This window comes from Salvelinus sp. IW2-2015, linkage group LG28 (genome assembly GCF_002910315.2).
Source record: "Salvelinus sp. IW2-2015 linkage group LG28, ASM291031v2, whole genome shotgun sequence".
In the NCBI taxonomy this organism is placed as follows: Eukaryota; Metazoa; Chordata; class Actinopteri; order Salmoniformes; family Salmonidae; genus Salvelinus; species Salvelinus sp. IW2-2015.
Window position 1 is genome coordinate 17684497 of NC_036868.1, and position 22936 is coordinate 17707432.

At 42.0% G+C, this 22936-nt stretch overlaps 1 protein-coding gene across 4 annotated transcripts in view; it reads left to right on the forward strand.

Moving 5' to 3' along the window:
• LOC111954004 (disheveled-associated activator of morphogenesis 1) overlaps positions 1-22936 on the forward strand; it is a 118241-nt gene that overhangs the window by 63696 nt on the left and 31609 nt on the right. For all 4 annotated transcript variants that reach the window (XM_023973482.2, XM_023973486.2, XM_023973484.3 and 1 more), the window contains exons 3-4: positions 2816-2905; positions 21314-21385. In XM_023973482.2, the coding sequence (XP_023829250.1) occupies positions 2816-2905; positions 21314-21385 (162 nt within the window). The remainder of the gene's footprint in view (positions 1-2815; positions 2906-21313; positions 21386-22936) is intronic.

Sequence of the window (22936 nt, forward strand, 5' to 3'; positions counted from 1 at the left end):
CTGCGAAATGACTAAAGTCAGTAAGTGGTTATCCGACAACAAACTCTCATGTTTGGTTCCAAAAACAAAGTGAGAAACCTTTCCAACTTCTCAAGTGTAGCGGTGAAGGGAAAATGCTCTGTTACATACTTGGGATGTGAACACATGACCGATGAACCCAGGGCTCTAAAGGTCATTGGGAATGTTCATTCCAGGACAAAGATCCTGGTAAGGGTAGCCAAGTTCGTGGATACAGAGACTATGAGAACCATGGCAACATCTCTGATACAAGCATAGCCATAGTGGCAATGTATCTCATGGTTCAGTGGCATAAAAAAAACTCTGAAGTACAAACTTCAAACGGCCCAAAACAAACTAATGAGAATTATACTCAAGCTCATCCCGAGGATGCACATTTGTCTTAATCATTGCAGGGAACTGAACTGGCTTCCAGTTGATCTCCGGGTGGTGCAGATCAAACTGTTGATGGTTGTTAAAGTTGTACATGACCTTCCCCCAGTTACCTGTCTGGTTATTTTCATTTCATTAGGGACTCTCATAGCCATCACACCAGAGCCAGTGTTGCCAATATCAGACTGCTGCGCTATTGGAGCATGGCAGGAAAAAGCTATTTCCTTAACCCTGGTGCAGAGGAATGGAATGGTGTACCAAACCATATAAAATATATCCTTACGCTAAGGAGTTTTAAGATAAACCCTAAGAAATGGTTTATGGGCAAAATGCTTTAAAACTGCACAGGCTTAAAGAAAGTTTCATTGTTTTCCATGAACGTTACATGGTAATCTATGCTATTCCTTTTACAGTTTCCACCCTATAGAAAAACCCTTGAATAAATACGTTTGACTGGTAGTGTGTGTGTGTGTGTTTTTAAAATGGCCTAATAGTTTATTTTAAGCTTTTTTAAGCTCGTGGTTGTATTCATTTGGGATCTATCGCATCCAACACCTGTCCCAAACTATGTTTGTGGTATTTTTCTCTCGCACAGAATAAAATAGGTTGACTTTTGGACTATGGGGGATAGTAGATTGACAAAGGCTAGTGCTTTTGCTGTTTGTTAGGCCTACTCATCTTGTTGGCTGACAAAGTAAATGTGGACAGTTCTACCAATATCTTCAATATTCACCTCCAGAATTGGATAAGGACGCGTGCAGTTGCATGCCCAATGTGTCGATCACGTGACTGAGAGCCATGTGAGTGAGGGGCTTCGGCACGCAGCCGGGAGAAGGGAATTATAATTATTATATTAAGCCCAAGGGCACAACGGCCACTGGCCGCAAAAGGCATGTATTTTTTTAGGGGTTGTTACGGGCACAAAGGGGATGCAGCCGGGAAATTTGAAGCATTATCAAGTGCTTGTCAAATTGTGAATGAGACTGATGAAGTGTGTGCAGCCTGCACAAAAACAAAGGATAGCTCATGACTTTCATGCAACTTTCTTCAAATCATCATTCGAGTCGCATCATGCAGCCTTAGAATGTATAAAAAAATCATAACATGTAGCTCAACATTTGTATCACAACTAAAGTTACATAAATAACTCTTTAAATTAAGCATGTAGGAGTACCTGTGTCATTGTTAACACAGACTAGCCACTTGTGCTCAGTAATCGTTTGGACATTTTCTTCATATCATGTTTCTGTAGACCTGTCTAAAATAAATAATGGATTTATTGTGAAGGTGTAGGCTATATTACATTGATGTATTATACTTTTTAAAATGTAGATGCTCCAAAGGTCTGCATCGGTGGCTTGTAGGCTATGTGTGGAAGCAAGGAGGTGCTAATGTGTTTATGTTCATTAATGGTTAATGACTGTGAGACCGGCAGTGATTTGCTTGACAATCCAGCCTTTCTCTTATAGTCTAGCAGTCTGACGTTGGCAATGCTGGCTCTGGTATGATGGAAGGTCAACTGGAAACCGGTGCAGTTCCCTGAAATTATTAGGATCAATGTCCATTCTGGGGCTTAGCTTGAGTATAATTCTCATCAGTTTGTTCTGGGTCATTCAAAGTTTTTCTTTCAGAATTGTTGTCATGGCGCTGAACAATGACACTGGATCAGAGGTGTTCCCAGGGTCCTCCTAGTCTTCTTATACAGGGTGATGGCCACCCTTGCCAGGAACTTTGTCAGTCTGTCATGGAAAGAGAAGGTGTCCTTAATATTTTGTACGCTCAGTGTAAATGAGCCAATTTAGCATTCGTTATCTGTAATGGGTATGATACATTAGGCATTGTTGCTTACTGTTTGCATATAGATAAATGCACACAAAAAAAATCCAGTGCCACCTTGTTCAAAGAATAGCTTTTTATTTTGATTTGAGTACTCGAAAAATAATCATGCGAGTACTCGACCAGTCAAAGGTAAAATGCCCATCCCTACTCCTGTGGCACCTGTACGATCGGCAGCATCACTCAAGAACCAAGGTGTCTTTTTGTTTGTCATGATCTTGAAGCATCTTTGCAACATCTGAAATTGAAACCTGAGAAAAGGCAAACTGTCCTTCGAAGATGCCCTTGGCTGAATAATAGGTTTGAATATGAGGGTTCGCAAATTCTACAGAGCATTCTCTGAGTTGGTGAACAAGGTTGCTGGCAATGGTGGTGAAAAACTCACTAAAATGATCAGCCACCTGTTACTGTTGTCTACAAGTTGTATTCCACATTAATGTACAACTGTGAATTATATATTGTCTAGACATTAATTAATCAATAAGGGTTTGTGTGTAGATTATAATATTTATTGTATTTGTAGGCTACTCACACAGACCCATTTTCTCTCTCCATCTCTCCCCCTTTCCCACTCACTCTCTCTCTGCAGGATGAACTTGACCTCACAGAGAAACACAGGGAGGCCATGTTCAACCTGCCTGCAGAGAAAAAATGGCAGATCTACTGCAGCAAGAAAAAGGTAAGGTTTTCTGCCCGCATCATTGTGTGCTTGTCATGTAATTCAAGTGTGTCTGCGTGCATATGCATGTTTGTGTCGGTCTCCCTGTTGTAGTAATCTTGGTATAAATGCATTTCTGTGCCCCATTAGAGGGCGTAAGGCAAGCCCAAGCATCTTGCCCTTTTAGCTTAACTAATCCATCACTGGTTAATTTCAACAGAAGCCTGCGCCAACTTCTCCAAAACATTTTAGAGGACCACTTCACTTAATGAAGATGTTCTCAGCAAAGCATCTAATCTCTTTAACCAAAGAGCTGCAGTGAATAAATCTCTCATCGAGTGGAACAGCCCACAATATTAATGTGCCCCCCTCCCCCTGTACCGGTCATAATAAATCTTGCGGAAGTTTCTCAATCGCCTGATGCAGTGCAAGTGTTTCAATCAGCTAAAATGCAGGGTAGCCGCTTTTCTGTGGAGAAAAGTCTGTAAGAGGATGTTTACTATTTTCCTGTACTCTTTGACCGCTATGAGAGGTCGTTTGGGTGGAGCCTGTTGCCATTTAGAGATGCTGCCCATCTGGCAAAGAACAGTCAGCTGTAGGCCATCCCCGCACTTTAGTTGTTTTAAGGCCATGGCGAAGTGCGGGATACCCTTAGCCAGTTGGAGGCTGTGTAGGTTGCACAAATCTGTTGCTTTATCCCATCGTTAACTCCAGGTGATGAGGCAGGAGAGTCTAATTCGCTGACCAGGATAATACACAAAATGAACCATCCTGCAGGGATATGACTGCACAGCTGCTCTTCCAAAGACTTCAGCTGTAGAATTGTCCGTGCTGGTATTCTCAGCTGTAGAATTGTCCGTGCTGGTATTCTCAGCTGTAGAATTGTCCGTGCTGGTATTCTCAGCTGTAGAATTGTACGTGCTGGTATTCTCAGCTGTAGAATTGTACGTGCTGGTGTTCTCAGCTGTAGAATTGTACGTGCTGGTGTTCTCAGCTGTAGAATTGTACGTGCTGGTGTTCTCAGCTGTAGAATTGTCCGTGCTGGTGTTCTCAGCTGTAGAATTGTCCGTGCTGGTGTTCTCAGCTGTAGAATTGTCCGTGCTGGTGTTCTCAGCTGTAGAATTGTCCGTGCTGGTGTTCTCAGCTGTAGAATTGTCCGTGCTGGTGTTTCTCAGCTGTAGAATTGTCCGTGCTGGTGTTCTCAGCTGTAGAATTGTCCGTGCTGGTGTTCTCAGCGGTAGAATTGGTCCGTGCTGGTGTTCTCAGCGGTAGAATTGTCCGTGCTGGTGTTCTCAGCGGTAGAATTGTCCGTGCTGGTGTTCTCAGCGGTAGAATTGTCCGTGCTGGTGTTCCGTGCTGGTGTTCTCGTAGATGTCCGCGCTCAGCGGTAGAATTGTCCGTGCTGGTGTTCTCAGCGGTAGAATTGTCCGTGCTGGTGTTCTCAGCGGTAGAATTGTCCGTGCTGGTGTTCTCAGCTGTAGAATTGTCCGTGCTGGTGTTCTCAGCTGTAGAATTGTCCGTGCTGGTGTTCTCAAAGTCCAGATAATTTGGAAGATTTATGATCGTAGGTAAAAGGATATATTAACTGCATGAGTTTTTGTGATATGAATTGTATTTGGTCTGAGCAGTATTTGGTTAATGGTCTTTAAGGGAGACCGGAGTTTGACACAAGATGATAGATCGCTCAATGTCTGGAATGGAGTATGATAGTGGTGAGAGACAGCTTAGTTTTGTTGGAGTAATAACTTAGAAAATATGGTTTGTATTCTCACAGTGAGTCTAGGGAGTTGATAAGGACACGCCACATTTCACATCCAGTCACAACTGGTGACCTCATCAGCTTTTTGACATGTATTCTCTCTGACCCCATCCACACTCTGCTTACTGCTGGACGTTTTGGACTCCCGTCTTGGGACATAACCCTTGGGTCTCACCAAATGACCTTTCCATGACCTGTCTGTACAACTCATCCTCAAGCATTGGCTGATGGTCCTTTTTATATGGACAATAAAACCCCTACACTGCCTCTTACATATCCAATGTTTGTCACTTGCTTACTGAGTTTTAGGCTTGTTCAAACAACAGGTTGCCATGGTTTAATTCCAGGACCTTTCGAAGCCGCATGATCCTGGGGAAATTATTTGGAAGAAAGAACTGCCTCCCTCCTTAGCCCGAAGATGGATGAGTCCACTGTTTAGAGTAGCAGTATGCATATTCTGTTTGTCACATGCTGCTTTAAGATATTAATATTATCTTGACAAGGAAGCTGTGGCAGCAGGTAGCCTAGTGGTTAGAGTGTTGGGCCAGTAACTGAAAGGTTGCTAGTTCGAATCCCCGAGCTGACAAGGTAACAGTCTGTCGTTCTGCCCCTGAACAAGGCAGTTTAACCCACTGTTCCTAGGCCTTCATTGTAAATAAGAATTTGTTCTTAACTGACTTGCCTAGTTAAATAAAGGTTAAAAAAATAACCTCATTCTCTGCAGCCTCACCAAACACAAGCTTTAACTCTCTTCGAAGCTCTGGAAAGACGAGGTGGCCATTTTATCTGATGCTTCCCATCAGTCTCCAACAATTAGGATTTTCATTTGGTCCAGATGGCAGGCAGACACCAAGTTCTCCACTGTAATGTCGGAGAAATACAAAACATAGAAAAAAGAACATAGAATGCCCACCCAAATCACACCCTAACCAAAATAGAGACATAAAAAGCTCTCTAAGGTCAGGGCGTTACACTAATTGATCATTAGAGAACCCTTTTGCAATTATGTTAGCACAGCTGAAAACGGTTGTTCTGATTAAAGAAGCAATAAAACTGGCTTTTTTAGACTAGTTGTGTATCTGGAGCATCAGCATTTGTGGGTTTAATTACAGGCTCAAAATGGCCAGAAACAAATAACTTTCTTCTGAAACTCGTCAGTCTATTGTTCTGAGAAATGAAGGCTATTCCATGTGAGAAATTGGCAAGAAACTGAGGATCTCATACAGCGCAGTGTACTACTCCCTTCACAGAACAGCGCAAACTGGCTCTAACCAGAATAGAAAGAGGAGTGGGAGCCCCTGGTGCACAACTGAGCAAGAGGACAAGTACATTAGAGGGTCTAGTTTGAGAAACAGACTCCTCAACTGGCAGCTTGATTAAACAGTACCCACAACACACCAGTCTCAACGTCAACAGTGAAGAGGCACATTTTGGGATGCTGGCCTTCTAGACAGAGTTGCAAATTAAAAGCCATATCTCAGACTGGCCAATAAAAAGAAAATATTAAAATAGGCAAAAGAACACAGACAGTGGACAGAGGAAGATTGGAAAGAAGTGGTATGGACAAACAAATCTAAGTTTGAGGGGTTCGGATCACAAAGAACAACATTCGTGAGATGCAAAAAAAATTAAAAGATGCTGGAGGAGTGCTTGACGCCATCTGTCAAGCATGGTGGAGGCAAAGTGATGGTCTGGGGGTGCTTTGGTGGTGGTAAAGTGGGAGATTTGCACAGGGTAAAAGAGCCTTCCTTCTTCAAGATCCATCACTCCATTTTGCAACGCCATGCCATACCCTGTGGACGGCGCTTAATTGTAGCCAATTTCCTCCTACAAGACAATGACCCCAAGAACTATTTAGGGAAGAAGCAGTCAGCTGGTATTCTGTCTATAATGGAAGGGTAAGCACAGTCACTGGATCTCTGCCCTATTGAGCTGTTGTGGGAGCAGCTTGACCGTATGGTACATAAGAAGTGCCCATCAAGACAATCAAATTTGTGGGAGGTGCTTCTGGAAGTATGTGGTGAAATCTCTTCAGATTATCTCAACAAACTGACAACTAGAATGCCAAAGGTCTGCAAGGCTGTAATTGCTGCAAATAGAGGATTATTTGACGAAAGCAAAGTTTGAAGGACACACTTATTTCAATTAAGAATAATTATAACCTTGCCAACGTCTTGACTATATTTCCTATTCATTTTGCAACTCATTTCATGTATGTTTTCATGGAAAACAAGGATATTTCTAAGTGACGCCAAATTTTTTAACGTGTGTGTGTATACATACAGTTGAAGTCGGAAGTTTACATACACTTAGGTTGGAGTCATTTAAACTTGTTTTTCAGCCACTCCACAAATTTCTTGTTAACAAACTATAGTTTTGGCAAGTCGGTTAGGACATCTACTTTGTGCATGACACAAGTAATTTTTCAACAATTGTTTACAGACAGATTATTTCACTTATAATTCACTGTATCACAATTCTTTAGTGTCAGAAGTTTACATACACTAAGTTGACTGTGCCTTTAAACAGCTTGGAACATTCCAGAAAATTGTCATGGCTTTAGAAGCTTCTGATAGGCTAATTGACATAATTTGAGTCAATTGGTGGTGTACCTGTGGACGTATTTCAAGGCCTACCTTCAAACTCAGTGCCTCTTTGCTTGACATCATGGGAAAATCAAAAAAATATATATTGTAGACCTCCACAAGTCTGGTTCATCATTGGGAGCAATTTCCTGAAGGAACCACGTTCATCTGTACAAACAATAGTACGCAAGGATAAACACCATGGGACCACGCAGCCATCATACCGCTCAGGAAGGAGACGTGTTCTGTCTCCTAGAGATGAACGTACTTTGGTGTGAAAAGTGCAAACCGTGCGAAGATTCTGGATGAAACGGGTGCAAACATATCTATATCCACAGTAAAACAAGTCCTATATCGACATAACCTGAAAGGCCGCTCAGCAAGGAAGAAGCCACTGCTCCAAAACCGCCACTAAAAAAGCCAGACTACGGTTTGCAACTGCACATGGGGACAAATATCGTACTTTTTGGAGAAATGTCCTCTGGTCTGATGACACAAAAATAGACCTGTTTGGCCATAATGACCATCGTTATGTTTGGAGGAAAAAGGGGGAGGCTTGCAAGCCTAAGAACACCATCCCAACCGTGAAGCACGGCAGCATCATGTTGTGGGGGTGCTTTGCTGCAGGAGGGGCTGGTGCACCTCACAAAATAGATAACATCATGAGGAAGGGAAATTATGTGGATATATTGAAGCAACATCTCAGGACATCAGTCAAGAAGTTCTTGACATCAGTCAAGAAGTTAAAGCTTGGTTGCAAATGGGTCTTCCAAATGGACAATGACCCCAAGCATATTTCCAAAGTTGTGACAAAATGGCTTAAGGACAACAAAGTCAAGATATTGGAGAGGCCATCACAAAGCCCTGACCTCAATCCTATAGAAAATTTGTGCGCAGAACTGAAAAAGTGTGTGCGAGCAAGGAGGCCTACAAACCTGACTCAGTTACACCAGCTCTGTCAGGAGGAATGTGCCAAAATTCACCCAACCTATTGTGGGAAGCTTGTGGAAGGCTACCTGAAACATTTGACCCAAGATAAACAATTTAAAGGCAATGCTACCAAATACTAATTGAGTGTATGTAAACTTCTGACCCATTGGGAATGTGATGAAAGAAATAGAAGCTAAAATTGTATTCTCTCTACTATTATTCTGACATTTGACATTCTTAAAATAAAGTGGTGATCCTAACTGACCTAAGACAGGGAATTTTTATTTGGATTAAATGTCAGGAATTGTGAAAAATTGAGTTTAAATGTATTTGGCTAAGGTGTATGTAAACTTCCGACTTCAACTGTGTAGATAGATAGATAGATAGATAGATAGATAGATAGTTTGGACACCTACTCATTCCAGTTTTTTTTTAAACTATTTTCTACCTTGTAGAATAATAGTGAAGACATCAAGACTATGAAATAGCACATATGGAATCATATAGTAACCATAAAAGTGTTAAACAAATCAAAGTATATTTGAAATTCTTCAATGTAGCTACCCTTTCCCTATTTAGAATTCATGGCAGACTTAACCAGCATGGCTACCACAGCATTCTGCAGCGATACACCATCCCATCTGGTTTGCGCTTAGTGGGAATATCATCTGTTTTTCAACAGGACAGTGACCCAACACACCTCCAGGCTGTGTAAGGGCTATTTGACCAAGAAGGAGAGTGATGGAGTGCTGCATCAGATGATCTGGCCTTCACAATCATTCGACCTCAACCCAATTGAGATGGTTTGGGATGAGTTGGACCGCAGAGTGAAGGAAAAGCAGCCAATACATGCTCAGCATATGTGGGAACTCCTTCAAGACTGTTGGAAAGCATTCCAGGTGATTCTGGTTGAGAGAATGCCAATAGTGTGCAAAGCTGTCATCAAAGCAGGGGGGCTACTTTGAAGAATATAAAACACTTTTTCCGTTACTACATGATTCCATATGTGTTATTTCATAGTTTTGATGTGGAAAATAGTTTTAAAAAAGAAGAAAAACCCTTGAATGAGTAGGTGTGTCAACTTTTGACTGGTTGTGTGTTTGTGCCAATCACATAATAAGTTGCATGGACTCACTCTTTGTGCAATTACAGTGTTTAACATGATTTTTGAATCACTACCTCATCTCTGTAAGGTCTCTGTCGAGCAGTGAATTTCAAACACAAATTCAACCACAAAGACCAGGGAGATTTTCCAATGCCTCGCGAAGAAGTGCAGCAATTGGTAGATGGCTTCAAAAAAAAAAGAAACGGAGAATGTATTATCCCTTTGAGCATGGTGAAGTTATTAATTGCACTTTGTACGGTGTATCATTACACCAAGTCACTACAAAGATACAGGAGTCCTTCCTAACTCAGTTGCCGAAGAGGAAGGGAACCGTTCAGGGATTTCACCATAAGAGAGTTTAATGGCTGTGATATTAGAAATCTGAGGATGGATCATTATAGTTACTCCACTATACTAACCTTAATGATAAAGTCAAAAGAAGGAAGCCTGTGCAGAATTAAAAAAATTCCAAAACATGCATCCTGTTTGCAACAAGGCACTAATGTAATACTTTTTAAAAAATGTGGCAAAGCAATTAACTTTTTGTCCTGAATACAAAGTGTTATGTTTGGGTCAAATCCAATACAACACATTACTTAGCACCACTCTCCATATTTTCAAGCATAGTGGTGGCTGTATCATGTTATGGGTATGCTTGTAATCGTTAAGGAATGGGGAGTTTTTCAGAATAAAATAAACAGAATGGAGCTAAGCACAGGCAAAATCCTAGAGGAAAACCTGGTTCAGTCTGCTTTCCACCAGACACTGGGAGATAAATGTACCTTTCAGCAGGACAATAACCTAAAGCACAAGGCCAAATTGACACTGGAGTTGCTTACCAAGAAGACAGTGAATGTTCCTGAGTGGCAGAGTTGTTAGTTTTTAGTTTCAAATATTGCTCAGTGCAGGTGTGCAAAACTCTTAGAGACTTAACCAGAAAGACTCACAGCTGTAATCGCTGCCAAAGGTGCTTCTACAAAGTGTTGACTCAGGGGTGTGAATACTTATGTCAATGAGCTATATCTGTATTTCATTTTCAATAAACATTTCTAAAATCATGTTTTCACTTTGTCATTATACGGTATTGTGTGTAGATGGGTTAGAAAACATCTATTTAATACATTTTTAATTCAGGCTGTAACACAACAATGTGTAATAAGTCAAGAGGAATTCATACTTTTTGAAGGCACTGTAGATGGTGCTGTGATTCCTTGGCAGAATACACTGGGTCTATTATCGATTGAGTGATGAAGATTGCAGTGAAATATTTGTCCAATAGATAGCAATAGTAATGGTGTCTTTTTGTAGGCAATAACTGAGGCTAACTCCGCCATGGCTTGTTGGCCAAAGGCTATGGGGAAATGAATGTGAGTTTGAGGGTTTTTTGATAAACGGCTAAAATTTAGTTGGTGGTAAACACAGGCTTAGGAGATCTTATGTTGTTTTTTTTGGGGGGGGGGGTAGGTTGATCATCTTCATCAGCTAACGTCACTTTTTATACATTTTGAAGCATTTATGTAATCAAAATAAGCACATAAATGGGGTGGCAGGTAGCCTATTGGTTAGAGCGTTGGGCCAGTAACCGAAAGGTTGCTGGATCAAATCCCCAAACTGACAAGGTAAAAAAAAAAATCGTTCTTCCCCTGAACAAGGCAATTACTTTTTAAAATAAATGAAAGGCTTAATAATTCATTAAGGTCATGTTAACTGACTGATATTATATTTTAGAACAAAACATATTTCTCCTAAACCTGTGTTAACCTCAGACCTTATTTTTGGCATTCATCCCAAAACCCCATTCTTTCCCCATTTAATTTCCCCCATAGGAATCAATTGCGAATGAACCAAAGGTAAATAATGCTAACTAATTTCTGTTTTTTTTTAGGATTACAAGCTGGCGGGCTCTATTACCTTCTGTCCATTTTGGCTCATGCTTCATATGTGAAAGGCTATGTGGAGATGTATTGTGGATGGACAGTAATATACATGGCTGTCTTTTGTTAGGCACACTAATCGGAGGGCTAGGTAGATCTATCACCATATTGCTAAACCTATCCAGTCCATTCAGATCTGTGAGGAAGAACTCGTACTCTGCTTCTCCCGCTTTTTACTTTGCGATTATGGACGGGTCTCTCTTGCTCTGTTCTTGTGCAGGCCAGCTTGGTCATTGTGGTCTGCCCAACACTGGAATGCTCATTCATTCCACATGTAAATGATGTGGGGGGGAAACTCTACATTTTAACATTGCCTCCAGCATCCCATCAACAGGAGTTCAGTGGGAGATTCTGATTGGCTTACCCTACGTCGCTCCCTACTCGGCCATATGCAGTGTCACTCTCTCCTCTAACTAGTTATAGCTGTATAGTGTAAACTTATGCTGTGCCTATGAGTGTGTAATTATGCATTTCTTAGGCTGAGCCATGCCAGACCTAGGCTGCAGACTTTTAGAGTCGGCTTGTGGTTTCCCTCACACCTCCTTACATAGTCGGGCAGATAAAACGCGATTGTCCATTCCTGACGGCGAAACTACTTGCACTACTGCATGTGTCGTGCCCCAATTAGTGGCCTAATTAAGAATCATCTTGGGGCCTGGACTAGCCTAAATGTGTCTCCCTACATCTGAAAACAAGCCAAAAATGTCTCCATACCCTCATTATTATAAATGTGAGAAATGCTTGGAGTTGCACTTTATCCAACCTGCTTTCCCTTCACTTTGTTGCTTTTATTCTTCTCTCTTTCTCTCTCTATTTCACTTGATTCTTTCTGTATGTTTGCTTAGCTGTGGTCCGAGGCAGAGTGGATCAGCAGGACTTTGCTGGGATTTTTTACCAGTGTTGCAGTGAGGATCAAAGCAGGGTAGTGTGTTTGGGCACAATTAATCAGCAGAGTTGGAGGAGGATAAACCCCTAGAGCCAGTGTGGAGGAAGGGGAAGCGGGGAGAGGGGATGGATGGATGGCCTTTGGGAGGTAGTTGGCCGCAGAGAGAGGGGAGTCTTGGCAGCGGGACGTCAGTAATGCAGACTCAGCAGTGAGCCTGGCCCGGGCCCAGCTAGCAAGGGCTTGGCATGGCTCCCCAAAGGCCTAAAGCTCACAGACAGAGCGGGTGGGGGGTTGTAAGGGAAGTGCTCAGTCGTCCAAAGCAAACAGGAAAGCCTCCCTTGGCAGGTGCAGCTTTTGTTTTCGAGGGAGAGGGGGATGAGGGAGATGGGGTTGGTGGTGGGGGCGGCCAAGCCCGCAGAGTGATGGAGGCACTCCTTTCTCAGTCCCCCCCTTCACAGCCAGACAGTTCATTATGGAGCCTTTGTGTTCCAGAGAACTTCGATACGGTAACAGTTATCCAGTAAACACGATCCCCCGCAAGTTCCGCAGAACAAGCAACGGATGGTAGGCTAGCAGCGGCGCTGTCTCTCTGAATGAATTTAATGTTTACTTTGGTTCGGCCACCTGAATTGATGAGGTCATGCTGGAGAGCATCAATCTCTTTCTACAATTTAATTTAATATGGTTTCCTCTGTATTCGTCTCTGTTAATCAGGAGGTGCCCTGCTTAGCTGCTCTGTTAGCAGGGGATCTGCAGTTGAAACACACGAAATGAAGGATGCTTGTTTTTTTCTGTTCAAATATTTTTTGATATATATTTTTTGTTGTTGGTCAAATCCACTTTGTACTATGGCAATCTGCTTTAAAAGTTATTATAGTTACCTCCCTGGGTGCACTAACTACAGTAGGCACAATACCACTCAATTTTGTTATAGATTCTGATTATGTCCTAGGTGAAAGTACACATGTACGCACTCACACACAGAGGCATACCACAGATTATGTTTGGGTGAACGAAGTTTTGTTTTGCGATATGGAATCCTGTGTATTTGCTGTTATTTTAGGTTGTCAACTTTCAGCCCTAGACTATGGCGACATAATCTATATGAACACAGCTGCCACTTCTTTAACACTAGAACCACTGGGCCTCGAGGGACCCCCCCTTCAAACTAATAAGCAGTCATTTTGACTGCAAAACACTAGCAGTGTAATTAATACATTTCATATATGCTATCGCAAAAATGATCAGTTGGTTGTGTTTATGACGGTCTTAGGTAACATTAGAATACGTTTTTATAACACAATAGCATTTTCATTAGTTTTACTATAGGCTATTATGTTAAAATCAGTTTTATTTTTGGAGTACATTTGTTACAACTATGAAACAAAACACATATGTGTTGGAACACAGTAACAGCTTCTTGACAACAACAAAAATTATTTAAAAACAACCACCAAGATGCACAAGTCAGCAAGACGCGCCGCAAAATAATGAAAACATCAGAAGCCTAAACATCATTGTGCTTGATAAAGTGAAAATCAGCACAAAAGTAATAATGGCATTATAATTTGACAGCTGTCAATATTCTGATAATCTGACCGTAGCATTGTCACCGGCTTGTTCTATCCAACTAATGTCATCCTTTCCTGTTTCCTGTCTCACCGTTTCATTTGGTGGTGGCACGGGCACCTGCTCAGTGCGCACGGTTCTGGCCTCAGAGGTGAGGGTTCAGAATTAGAAGAAGAATCATCAGAAATGTCATGATTCATTTCTTCCCCACCATCTGATTGGTTTTCATTCAGCGACTTACAAGTTGGTGCATTCACCTTATGATGTCCAGTGGAACAACCACTTTACAATAGTGCATCTAACTCTAAGGGGGGGGGGGGGTTAGAAGGATTACTTTATCCTATCCTAGGTATTCCTTAAAGAGGTGGGGTTTCAGGTGTCTCCGGAAGGTGGTGATTGATTCCGCTGACCTGGCGTCGTGGGGGAGTTTGTTCCACCATTGGGGTGCCAGAGCAGCGAACAGTTTTGACTGGGCTGAGCGGGAGCTGTACTTCCTCAGAGGTAGGGAGGCGAGCAGGCCAGAGGTGGATGAACGCAGTGCCCTTGTTTGGGTGTAGGGCCTGATCAGAGCCTGAAGGTACGGAGGTGCCGTTCCCCTCACAGCTCCGTAGGCAAGCACCATGGTCTTGTAGCGGATGCGAGCTTCAACTGGAAGCCAGTGGAGAGAGCGGAGGAGCGGGGTGACGTGAGAGAACTTGAGAAGGTTGAACACCAGACGGGCTGCGGCGTTCTGGATGAGTTGTAGGGGTTTAATCGCACAGGCAGGGAGCCCAGCCAACAGCGAGTTGCAGTAATCCAGACGGGAGATGACAAGTGCCTGGATTAGGACCTGCGCCGCTTCCTGTGTGAGGCAGGGTCGTACTCTGCGAATGTTGTAGAGCATGAACCTACAGGAACGGGTCCCGCCTTGATGTTGGTTGAGAACGACAGGGTGTTGTCCAGGATCACGCCAAGGTTCTTAGCGCTCTGGGAGGAGGACACAATGGAGTTGTCAACCGTGATGGCAAGATCATGGAACGGGCAGTCCTTCCCCGGGAGGAAGAGCAGCTCCGTCTTGCCGAGGTTCAGCTTGAGGTGGTGATCCGTCATCCACACTGATATGTCTGCCAGACATGCAGAGATGCGATTCGCCACCTGGTTATCAGAAGGGGGAAAGGGGGAAAGGAGGGCAGAGTAGACTGATAAGACTGCTTGGATTCGATGGACTGATGTAGGGTACATTCCATTTTGAGATTACAATTAGAATAGATCAATACAATAAAATGGCCCACCTTGTTCTTCATTCACAATTGGTGATTACTCAATTATGCATCATTCGCTTCCCCTCGCTCATCAACTCACGCATTCTCCCCCTTTCTCCCCATCATACTTTACTTCATTTATTTGTTATATGTGAAATTAGTTTTGGTTTAGGTTCAGTTTCGAGGCAATTATCAATGTGAATATCAACTGGGCACAGCGAGAAGGTGTGGAGCAGGCCTTACTGTCGGAGGAAGGAGGGGCAATGGGGGAAAACCATTAAAAAAATATCACATGCCCTCCTTAAACTGGGTAGAACTCACATTTTGTTGGTGATATTAAGATTCTAACAACAACAGTGTGTTATATAGACTTATTTAGGAAAAGTCAAGGATGGAGTGAGGCATGACTTAAAAAATAACAGAGTAATACATTTTTTAAATTAATGAGCAATCAAAATGACTGCTTCCTGTTGTTAAAAAACCATTGGATGCTGTTTATCATAGCGCTCTACGCTTTATTATGGGTGACCGATAAAACTACCATTCTTTGTTACCTCACATCACTCCTAATTTACAGAAGTACAACATACATTACTCATTCACAGGAATGGCTAACTCTTGAAATTCCTAGTCGCCAACGATGTAGGTAGAACAGTATTTAGTTCTTATGAGCCACATACTTGAACAAATTTCAGAATACCTTACGATTTGGATGCACTAGTGTTTTAAAAAATATATATATAATTTGTATTTTTCCTTATTATTTACGTTGTGTTTTCTGCATTTTTATGAAGCAGGGCTCTCTCGAAAAGAGACCTTGGTCGCAATGGGTTATCCCTGATTTAAATAAAGGTTAAATAAATAAATGTTACGATGCTCCCACCAGCTCGCTGTAGTCAACTGCCAATGCCAGAAAACCACCAGCTGCCATGGTTTGGGGGGGGACCCTCATTTCAGGTCTCAGATTAGGTAAAGTCCCTGTGCAAAGCTAGGCTAGCTATGACTAGCTGAACTACGCTACACGAGACAAACACTCTGGCATATACACTACATGACCAAAAGTATGTGCACACCTGCTCGTTGAACATCTCATTCCAAAATCATGGCCATTGATATGGAGTTGATCCCCCCTTTGCTGCTATAAACGCCTCCACTCTTCTGGGAAGGCTTTCCACTTGATGTTGGAACATTGCTGCGTGGACTTGCTTCCATTCAGCCATGAGCATTGGTGAGGTCAGGCACTGATGTTGGGCAATTAGGCCTGGCTCGCAGTCGGCGTTCCAATTCATCCCGTAGGTGTTTGATGGGGTTGAGGTCAGGGCTTTGCAGGTCAGTCAAGTTCTTCCACACTGATCTCGGCAAAACATTTCTGTATGGACCTTGCTTTGTGCTCGGGGGCATTGACATGCTAAACAGAAAGGGCCTTCCCCAAACTGTTGCCATGAAGTTGGAAGCACAGAATCATCTAGAATGTCATTGTATGCTGTAGCATTAATATTTCCCTTCACTGGAAATAAGAGGCCTAGCTCGAACCATGAAAAGCAGTTCCAGACCATTATTCCTCCTCCACCAAACTTTACAGTTGGCACTTTAAGGTTTGGAAACTCCCGACGAACAGTTATTGTGCTGGCGTTGCTTCCAGAGGCAGTTTGGAACTCCGTAGTTAGTGTTGCAACCGAGGACAGACTATTGTTAGGTGCTACGCACTTCAGCACTCGGTGGTCCCATTCTGTAAGCTTGGGTGTCCACTTACATTTGTATATATAGTGTATGTAAATCTTTGTAAGCCCATGCTGGTCAACATGACCTTGAAGGGAGGTTGAGGGCTGCTGGCCACCTATGTGTTTTTCCATCTTAAGGTCAGTGCTGGAGGTGCCGGATAGAGACAGCAGTTTTTAACCAGATTTCCAATAAAATTCCAATAAAATAATTTTAAAAAGCAGACCGCTTAGAGTTCACTCAAAGTTAACAATGAACTGCACAAGATCAAATCTGTCTCGACTAATGCAATATGTAGCACATTATGTATGGAGAAAACAACAATGTTGGCCAATGTTGGATTTGAGGTTGGTTCGTTTTTTTATTTAATATTTTTTTTTTATATATAATCACGGTTTTTGATTTCTGATTCTCTGAGCAATTGTATTTGTATAAAATAATATAATTTTCCAAATGTTTTGAGCTCAGTATTAGTATAATTTATTGTATACAGTCATTTTGGCCCATCTTTATCAAGGGTGCCAATCATTTTGGAGGTGACTGTAGGTTGTACGCCATTTGGTCTGCCTACTTGTAGTCCCAAAACTGAAATAGAGCAGAGACTCAAAGTAGGACAATGCAGATAAGGGGGCCTAGTTTATCTTCAACTCGTTTCTGAGAACTGTGGCCCAGAACACAGAGGGAGAAAACCAAACCTTTATGTCCATAGATTGTTCCTGGCTACATACGAAAGCACAAGCTTGATGAAAACATTGGGAGAATTGTGAATGAATGCTCAAGTTGTGCATTGGGGACATTGCTCGAATTTGGCAGGCTACATCTGCCTTGCAGGGCTGTTGTCCATTAATTACAGTGGGCTCCAAAAGTATTGGGACAGTGGCTGTTGTCATTTTGGCTCTGTACTCCAGCACTTTGGATTTCAAATGATACACTTACTATGAGGTTAAAGTGCAGACTATCAGCCTTAATTTGAAGGTATTTTCGGGTGAACTTAAAGCACTTTTTGTACATAGTTCCCCCCATTTTAGGGGACCAAAAGTATTGGGACAAATTCACTTGTGTATTAAAGTAGTCAAAAGTTCTGTATTTGGTTCCATATTCCTAGTATGCTATGATTACATCGAGCTTGTTACTAGCACGCAATGATTACATCATGCTTGGGACTCTACAAACTTGCATTGGCTGTCTGTAGAGTCCCAGGCATGATGTAATCATCGCGTGCTAAGAATATGGGACAATGCCAAAATTACTAAACTTTTGACTACTTTAATATACATAAGTGAATTTGTTCCAATACTTTTGGTTCCCTAAAATGGGGGAACTATGTACTAAAAGTGATGTAATTTCTAAACGGTTCACACTATATGAATAAAAATACCATAAAATTAAAGGACAAATCCACGGAGAGGCCACTAATTCCTTTGTTCTCAGTGTTATTTAACACTGTAAATTAATCATTTTTGTGAATAAATATTTAATTTTGGTGTTTATAAAAAGGTTGGTAGCAACATGGAAAATCGTAGTTGAAATCTGATGCACCTCAAGTCGACTGCAAAATCCGCAATGGGCTGGCTAGCTAGCTAGCAAACGTGGCTACAAACAATAGTAACAAAGCTAGTTAGCTGTAAAATCGTCTAAACAAACTGCACTATAAATGTAGGAGTCTACAATCTCTCCATGTTCAACCTGCAGATCGATGTGCCTCAGAGTGGAGTCTAACATTCGCAAAGGCAGATATACTTTTGAGGAGATGGGAAACGTTGCCTACGTTAATGGGCTGCGTGGTGCATTCTGGTCGATTCTGGGACAAGACGTGAATGGGAGTTTATTGGACGCTATCTCAAAAACCCAACATTAGCATGAATTTTGTGAACAAATGTACAACATTACAAATCTTTTCTGAGGTGTGAGATAATTAACTTGCTATCTGTAGCATCGTATAGCTTTGGAATCGTGACATTACGTACTTTCGAGGAAAATAGGCACATTTCTCGACACAAACGCAGCAAAAAAAGAAACGTCCCTTTTTCAGGACCCTGTCTTTTAAAGATAATTCGTAAAAATCCAAATAACTTCACAAGATCTTCATTGTAAAGGGTTTAAACACTGTTTCCCATGCTTGTTCAATGAACCATAAACAATTAATGAACATACACCTGTGGAATGGTCGTTAAGACAGCTACAGCTTACAGACGGTAGGCAAGGTCACAGTTATGAAAACTTAGGACACTAAAGAGGCCTTTCTACTGACTCTGAAAAACACCAAAAGAAAGATGCCCAGGGTCCCTGCTCATCTGTGTGAACGTGCCTTAGGCATGCTGCAGGGAGGCATGAGGACTGCAGATGTGGCCAGGGCAATAAATTGCAATGTCCGTACTGTGAGATGCCTAAGACAGCGCTACAGGGAGACAGGACGGACAGCTGATCATCCTCGCAGTGGCAGACCACTTGTAACAAGTGCTCTTCACTGACGAGTCGCGGTTTTGTCTCACCAGGGGTGATGGTCGGATTCTCGTTTATCGTCGAAGGAATGAGCGTTACACCGATGCCTGTACTCTGGAGCGGGATCGAGGTGGAGGGTCCGTCATGGTCTGAGGCGGTGTGTCACAGCATCATCGGACTGAGCCTGTTGTCATTGCAGGCAATCTCAACGCTGTGCGTTACAGGGAAGACATCCTCCTCATGTGGTACTCTTCCTGCAGACTCATTCTGACATGACCCTCCAGCATGCCACCAGCCATACTGCTCGTTCTGTGCGTGATTTCCTGCAAGACAGGAATGTCAGTGTTTTGCCATGGCCAGCGAAGAGCCCGGATCTCAATCCCATTGAGCACATCTGGGACCTGTTGGATCGGAGGGTGAGGGCTAGGGACATTCCCCCAGAAATGTCTGGGAACTTGCAGGTGCCTTGGTGGAAGAGTGGTGTAACATCTCACAGCAAGGACTTGCAAATCTGGTGCAGTCCATGAGGAGGAGATGAACTGCAGTACTTACTGCAGCTGGTGGCCACACCAGATACTGACTGTTACTTTTGATGTTGACCCCCCCTTTGTTCAGGGACACATTATTCAATTTCTGTTAGTCACATGTCTGTGGAACTTGTTCAGTTTATGTCTCAGTTGTTGAATCTTGATAGATTCATACAAATATTTACACATGTTATGTTTGCTGAAAGTAAACGCAGTTGACAGTGAGAGAACATCATTTTTTTTGCTGAGTTTACATTGACTTTGAGAAGGGATTGCGTAACTATTAGCCTAGCAACAACGTGAACGCGATTGGCCAATAGTTTGCTTAGTGGGGCAATATACGTTCCTTTGTTCATTGTACAAAAAAGGCAGACAAATAGGAGAAATGTGCTAGGCCTTTCATTAAATTACACATTTCTCGAGGTAAGAATATCACAAAAATATGATCAATGGCTCATTTGAGAGAAGACATCCTCCTGAGTTATGACATTGGCCAGTATTGAAATCTGACATATATGATAGACGTTTTTGTGATCTAAAAGCCGTATTCCTATGAACTCCCAGCGTAGTAAGAGCGATTTAGCACGGTGCTACGTAATACAGGACGGATTTATCACTGTCCGAACGCCAATAACTCGGATACACATGAAAACTTGAAATGACCCAGGGAATCGATAGAACATCACTCAGAGATGCATAAAAACATAGCATTCAAAATGGGTGAACCTTTCCTTTAAGGCTGACAATCTGCACTTTCACCTCAGTCATTGTATCATTTCAAATCCAAAGTGCTGGAGTACAGAGCCTAAACAACAACAAAATTGTCACTGGCCCAATACTTTTGGAGCTCACTGTAATTCATGGACTTCAGTCCTGCAAGGCAGATGTAGCCTGCCAAATTCGAGCAATGTCCCCAATGCACAACTTGAACATTCGTTCACTAATCTCCCAAGGTTTTCATCAAGCTTGTGCTTTCGTATGTAGCCAGGCAGAATCTATGGCCATGAACGTTTGTTTTCTTCCTCTGTGTTCTGGGCCACAGTTCTCAGTAACGAGTTGATGATAAACTAGGCCCCCTTATCTGCACTGTCCTACTTTGAGTCTCTGCTCTGTTTCTGTTTGGACTATTCATATATCCACTATACTAGATCTACTCTGTTTCTTGTGTCAAGTTGTGTGCGTGTGTTTGCGCTCATATTTTTTGTGTTTATGTTGTGTGTTTTTGTGTCTGTGCACAGATGCCTGTTTAGGTCCATGTGAATTGTGTGTAAATTAGGTAATTTACTCTCAGGGCCCTGAATGGGGTTGACAAATCTGTTGTTGAAATGCTACATTAGTTTCTGTTTTCAAGAGGAAGTCCCTGTCGTGATGGCTGCAATGGCATGTGAAATGTGTTATTCCCATGGTTCTCATTCAGAGAATATCATTCCCACATTGTGTTATGAGCATTTTATTCCAACTATACAATTCCCACTAATTTCATGCTTTACGTTACTTTCATCATTCTACCTACCCTGTTATTGTTGAGGATGTTCTCAGCTTAAGTAGGCCACATGATTTATTGGAGTCATGATGATTAAAAACAATGGTGGAAACTCAGTCCAGCCAATGCTTACACCAATCATTTGAGATTGTACAAGTGCACCCTTCTGGAAAATGGTGGAGAATTTGGACACAGCCCTAGTGGAAGACTCTAACTGACCAAACACATACTATCTTCTCCTCTTTTTAGGAACAAGAGGAGAACAAAGGTGCAACCAGCTGGCCAGAGTATTACATTGACCAGCTCAATTCCATGGCTGCCGTAAGTAATGACTCCTTGTCATTCTTTACTCTAGGTCTCTTGACTATGATTTTGTATCAATCTCTGTCATTGACACTTCCAAAGTGAGTGTAGAGTCTTAAACAGATCTGGAAGAGACTTGACTGTCAAATATAAACATTTAACTGTATCATTTACATGCTTGATATCAGTGATCCTAAAACCTGATATGCCGTATGCAGGTTTATGTCCCAGCTTAGTGGCATCACACCTGATTCAACTGATCTACTGAGCTGGGACTAAAGCGTTGAATACACTGCGATGATGAATGGCTAAAAGCTGCTGGTGGCCGTCCTATTTGCTGTCGCTGCGGTGTGTTATAGGGACCACTTGGTTGCACTCAGCCGTCCATGGTTCTGGTGTGTGTTTCCTATAAAGGTTTCAGTACTGCGGCTCTCCAAGAGCAGGATGGAGGATCACTGTGTCTATATCAACTTTTGCACTGATTTGAGATGATCCTTGATTGAAGCCTGATCAGGTGATGAAGGATGTGCAGTAACTTAAATGATTCCTAAATTCTCAATAAAAGAGATTGTACTGTACTCTAACCTCAAAACAATGTACAAACCAAATGCAAACAGTTATAATTACATCGGTAATCTGTAGCTCCTCTCAGATCAATCCTAAATCAGATTAACACTGCATTCATGTTAGATTAAAATGTAATCGCAGAAGACCGCAATTGTCAGCATTTTAACTCCTGGCACGTGCTATGTTGATATGTTTTTGGTAATAATATTGCAGTTTTGGCAGGTGAAAGAGGTTCTGGGTAAGTTCCAAAGAAAGACAGGCAATATCTAGCACAGACATGCCTCAGGCCTGGACACATCCAGCCGACTCAACTATCTAGAATGGTTCCTTTTGTTTTCAAACAGCCGAGCAAAAACCTGGCACAGATTCGAGACCTTTCTCCTTTATCTGAATGGCACGTTCTCCACTACACTTCATTTATAATAAAAGCCACTGAACACAGAAATTGCTGGCACATGCTGGGATGCTTGTTATCGGATCCAAACACGGAGTCCCTTTCAGGTGCTTGTTCCCCAGCTGTTCCATACGCTTGATAAGCAGCATAGGTTTTTAGCTGCACGTGCAAAAAGCGTAAAGACATTTAAGCAATTTGGTAAAGCAAAATATTACTTTCCAGTCAGAAATTGTATCTTTTAAAGCCACAGTCTGTAAGATTTCCAGTAATTAAATACATGAATTGTACACATTGAATATGACTTACAGTACAAATACCTTACATAGTATTTGTACATAGTATTTTATACCTTAGTACAACTTTCCTACCTTTTTATGAAACCAAATAACGAAAGACCTATTACTTCATGTTTTACTTAATGTTTTTGTTGTATTTATGTATGAATCGAATCATGCTTAAACAGTAATGTTTCTCTCATAGAATGTCATACATTGAGCACTACAGATTATACTGTATCTTGCAAATATCATGGGATGCATTTGCTCTATTGTCTCTGTTTCTTTTGGTACTATTCACAGTTAGTGTGGCTTGAAAATACAGCACCTGGC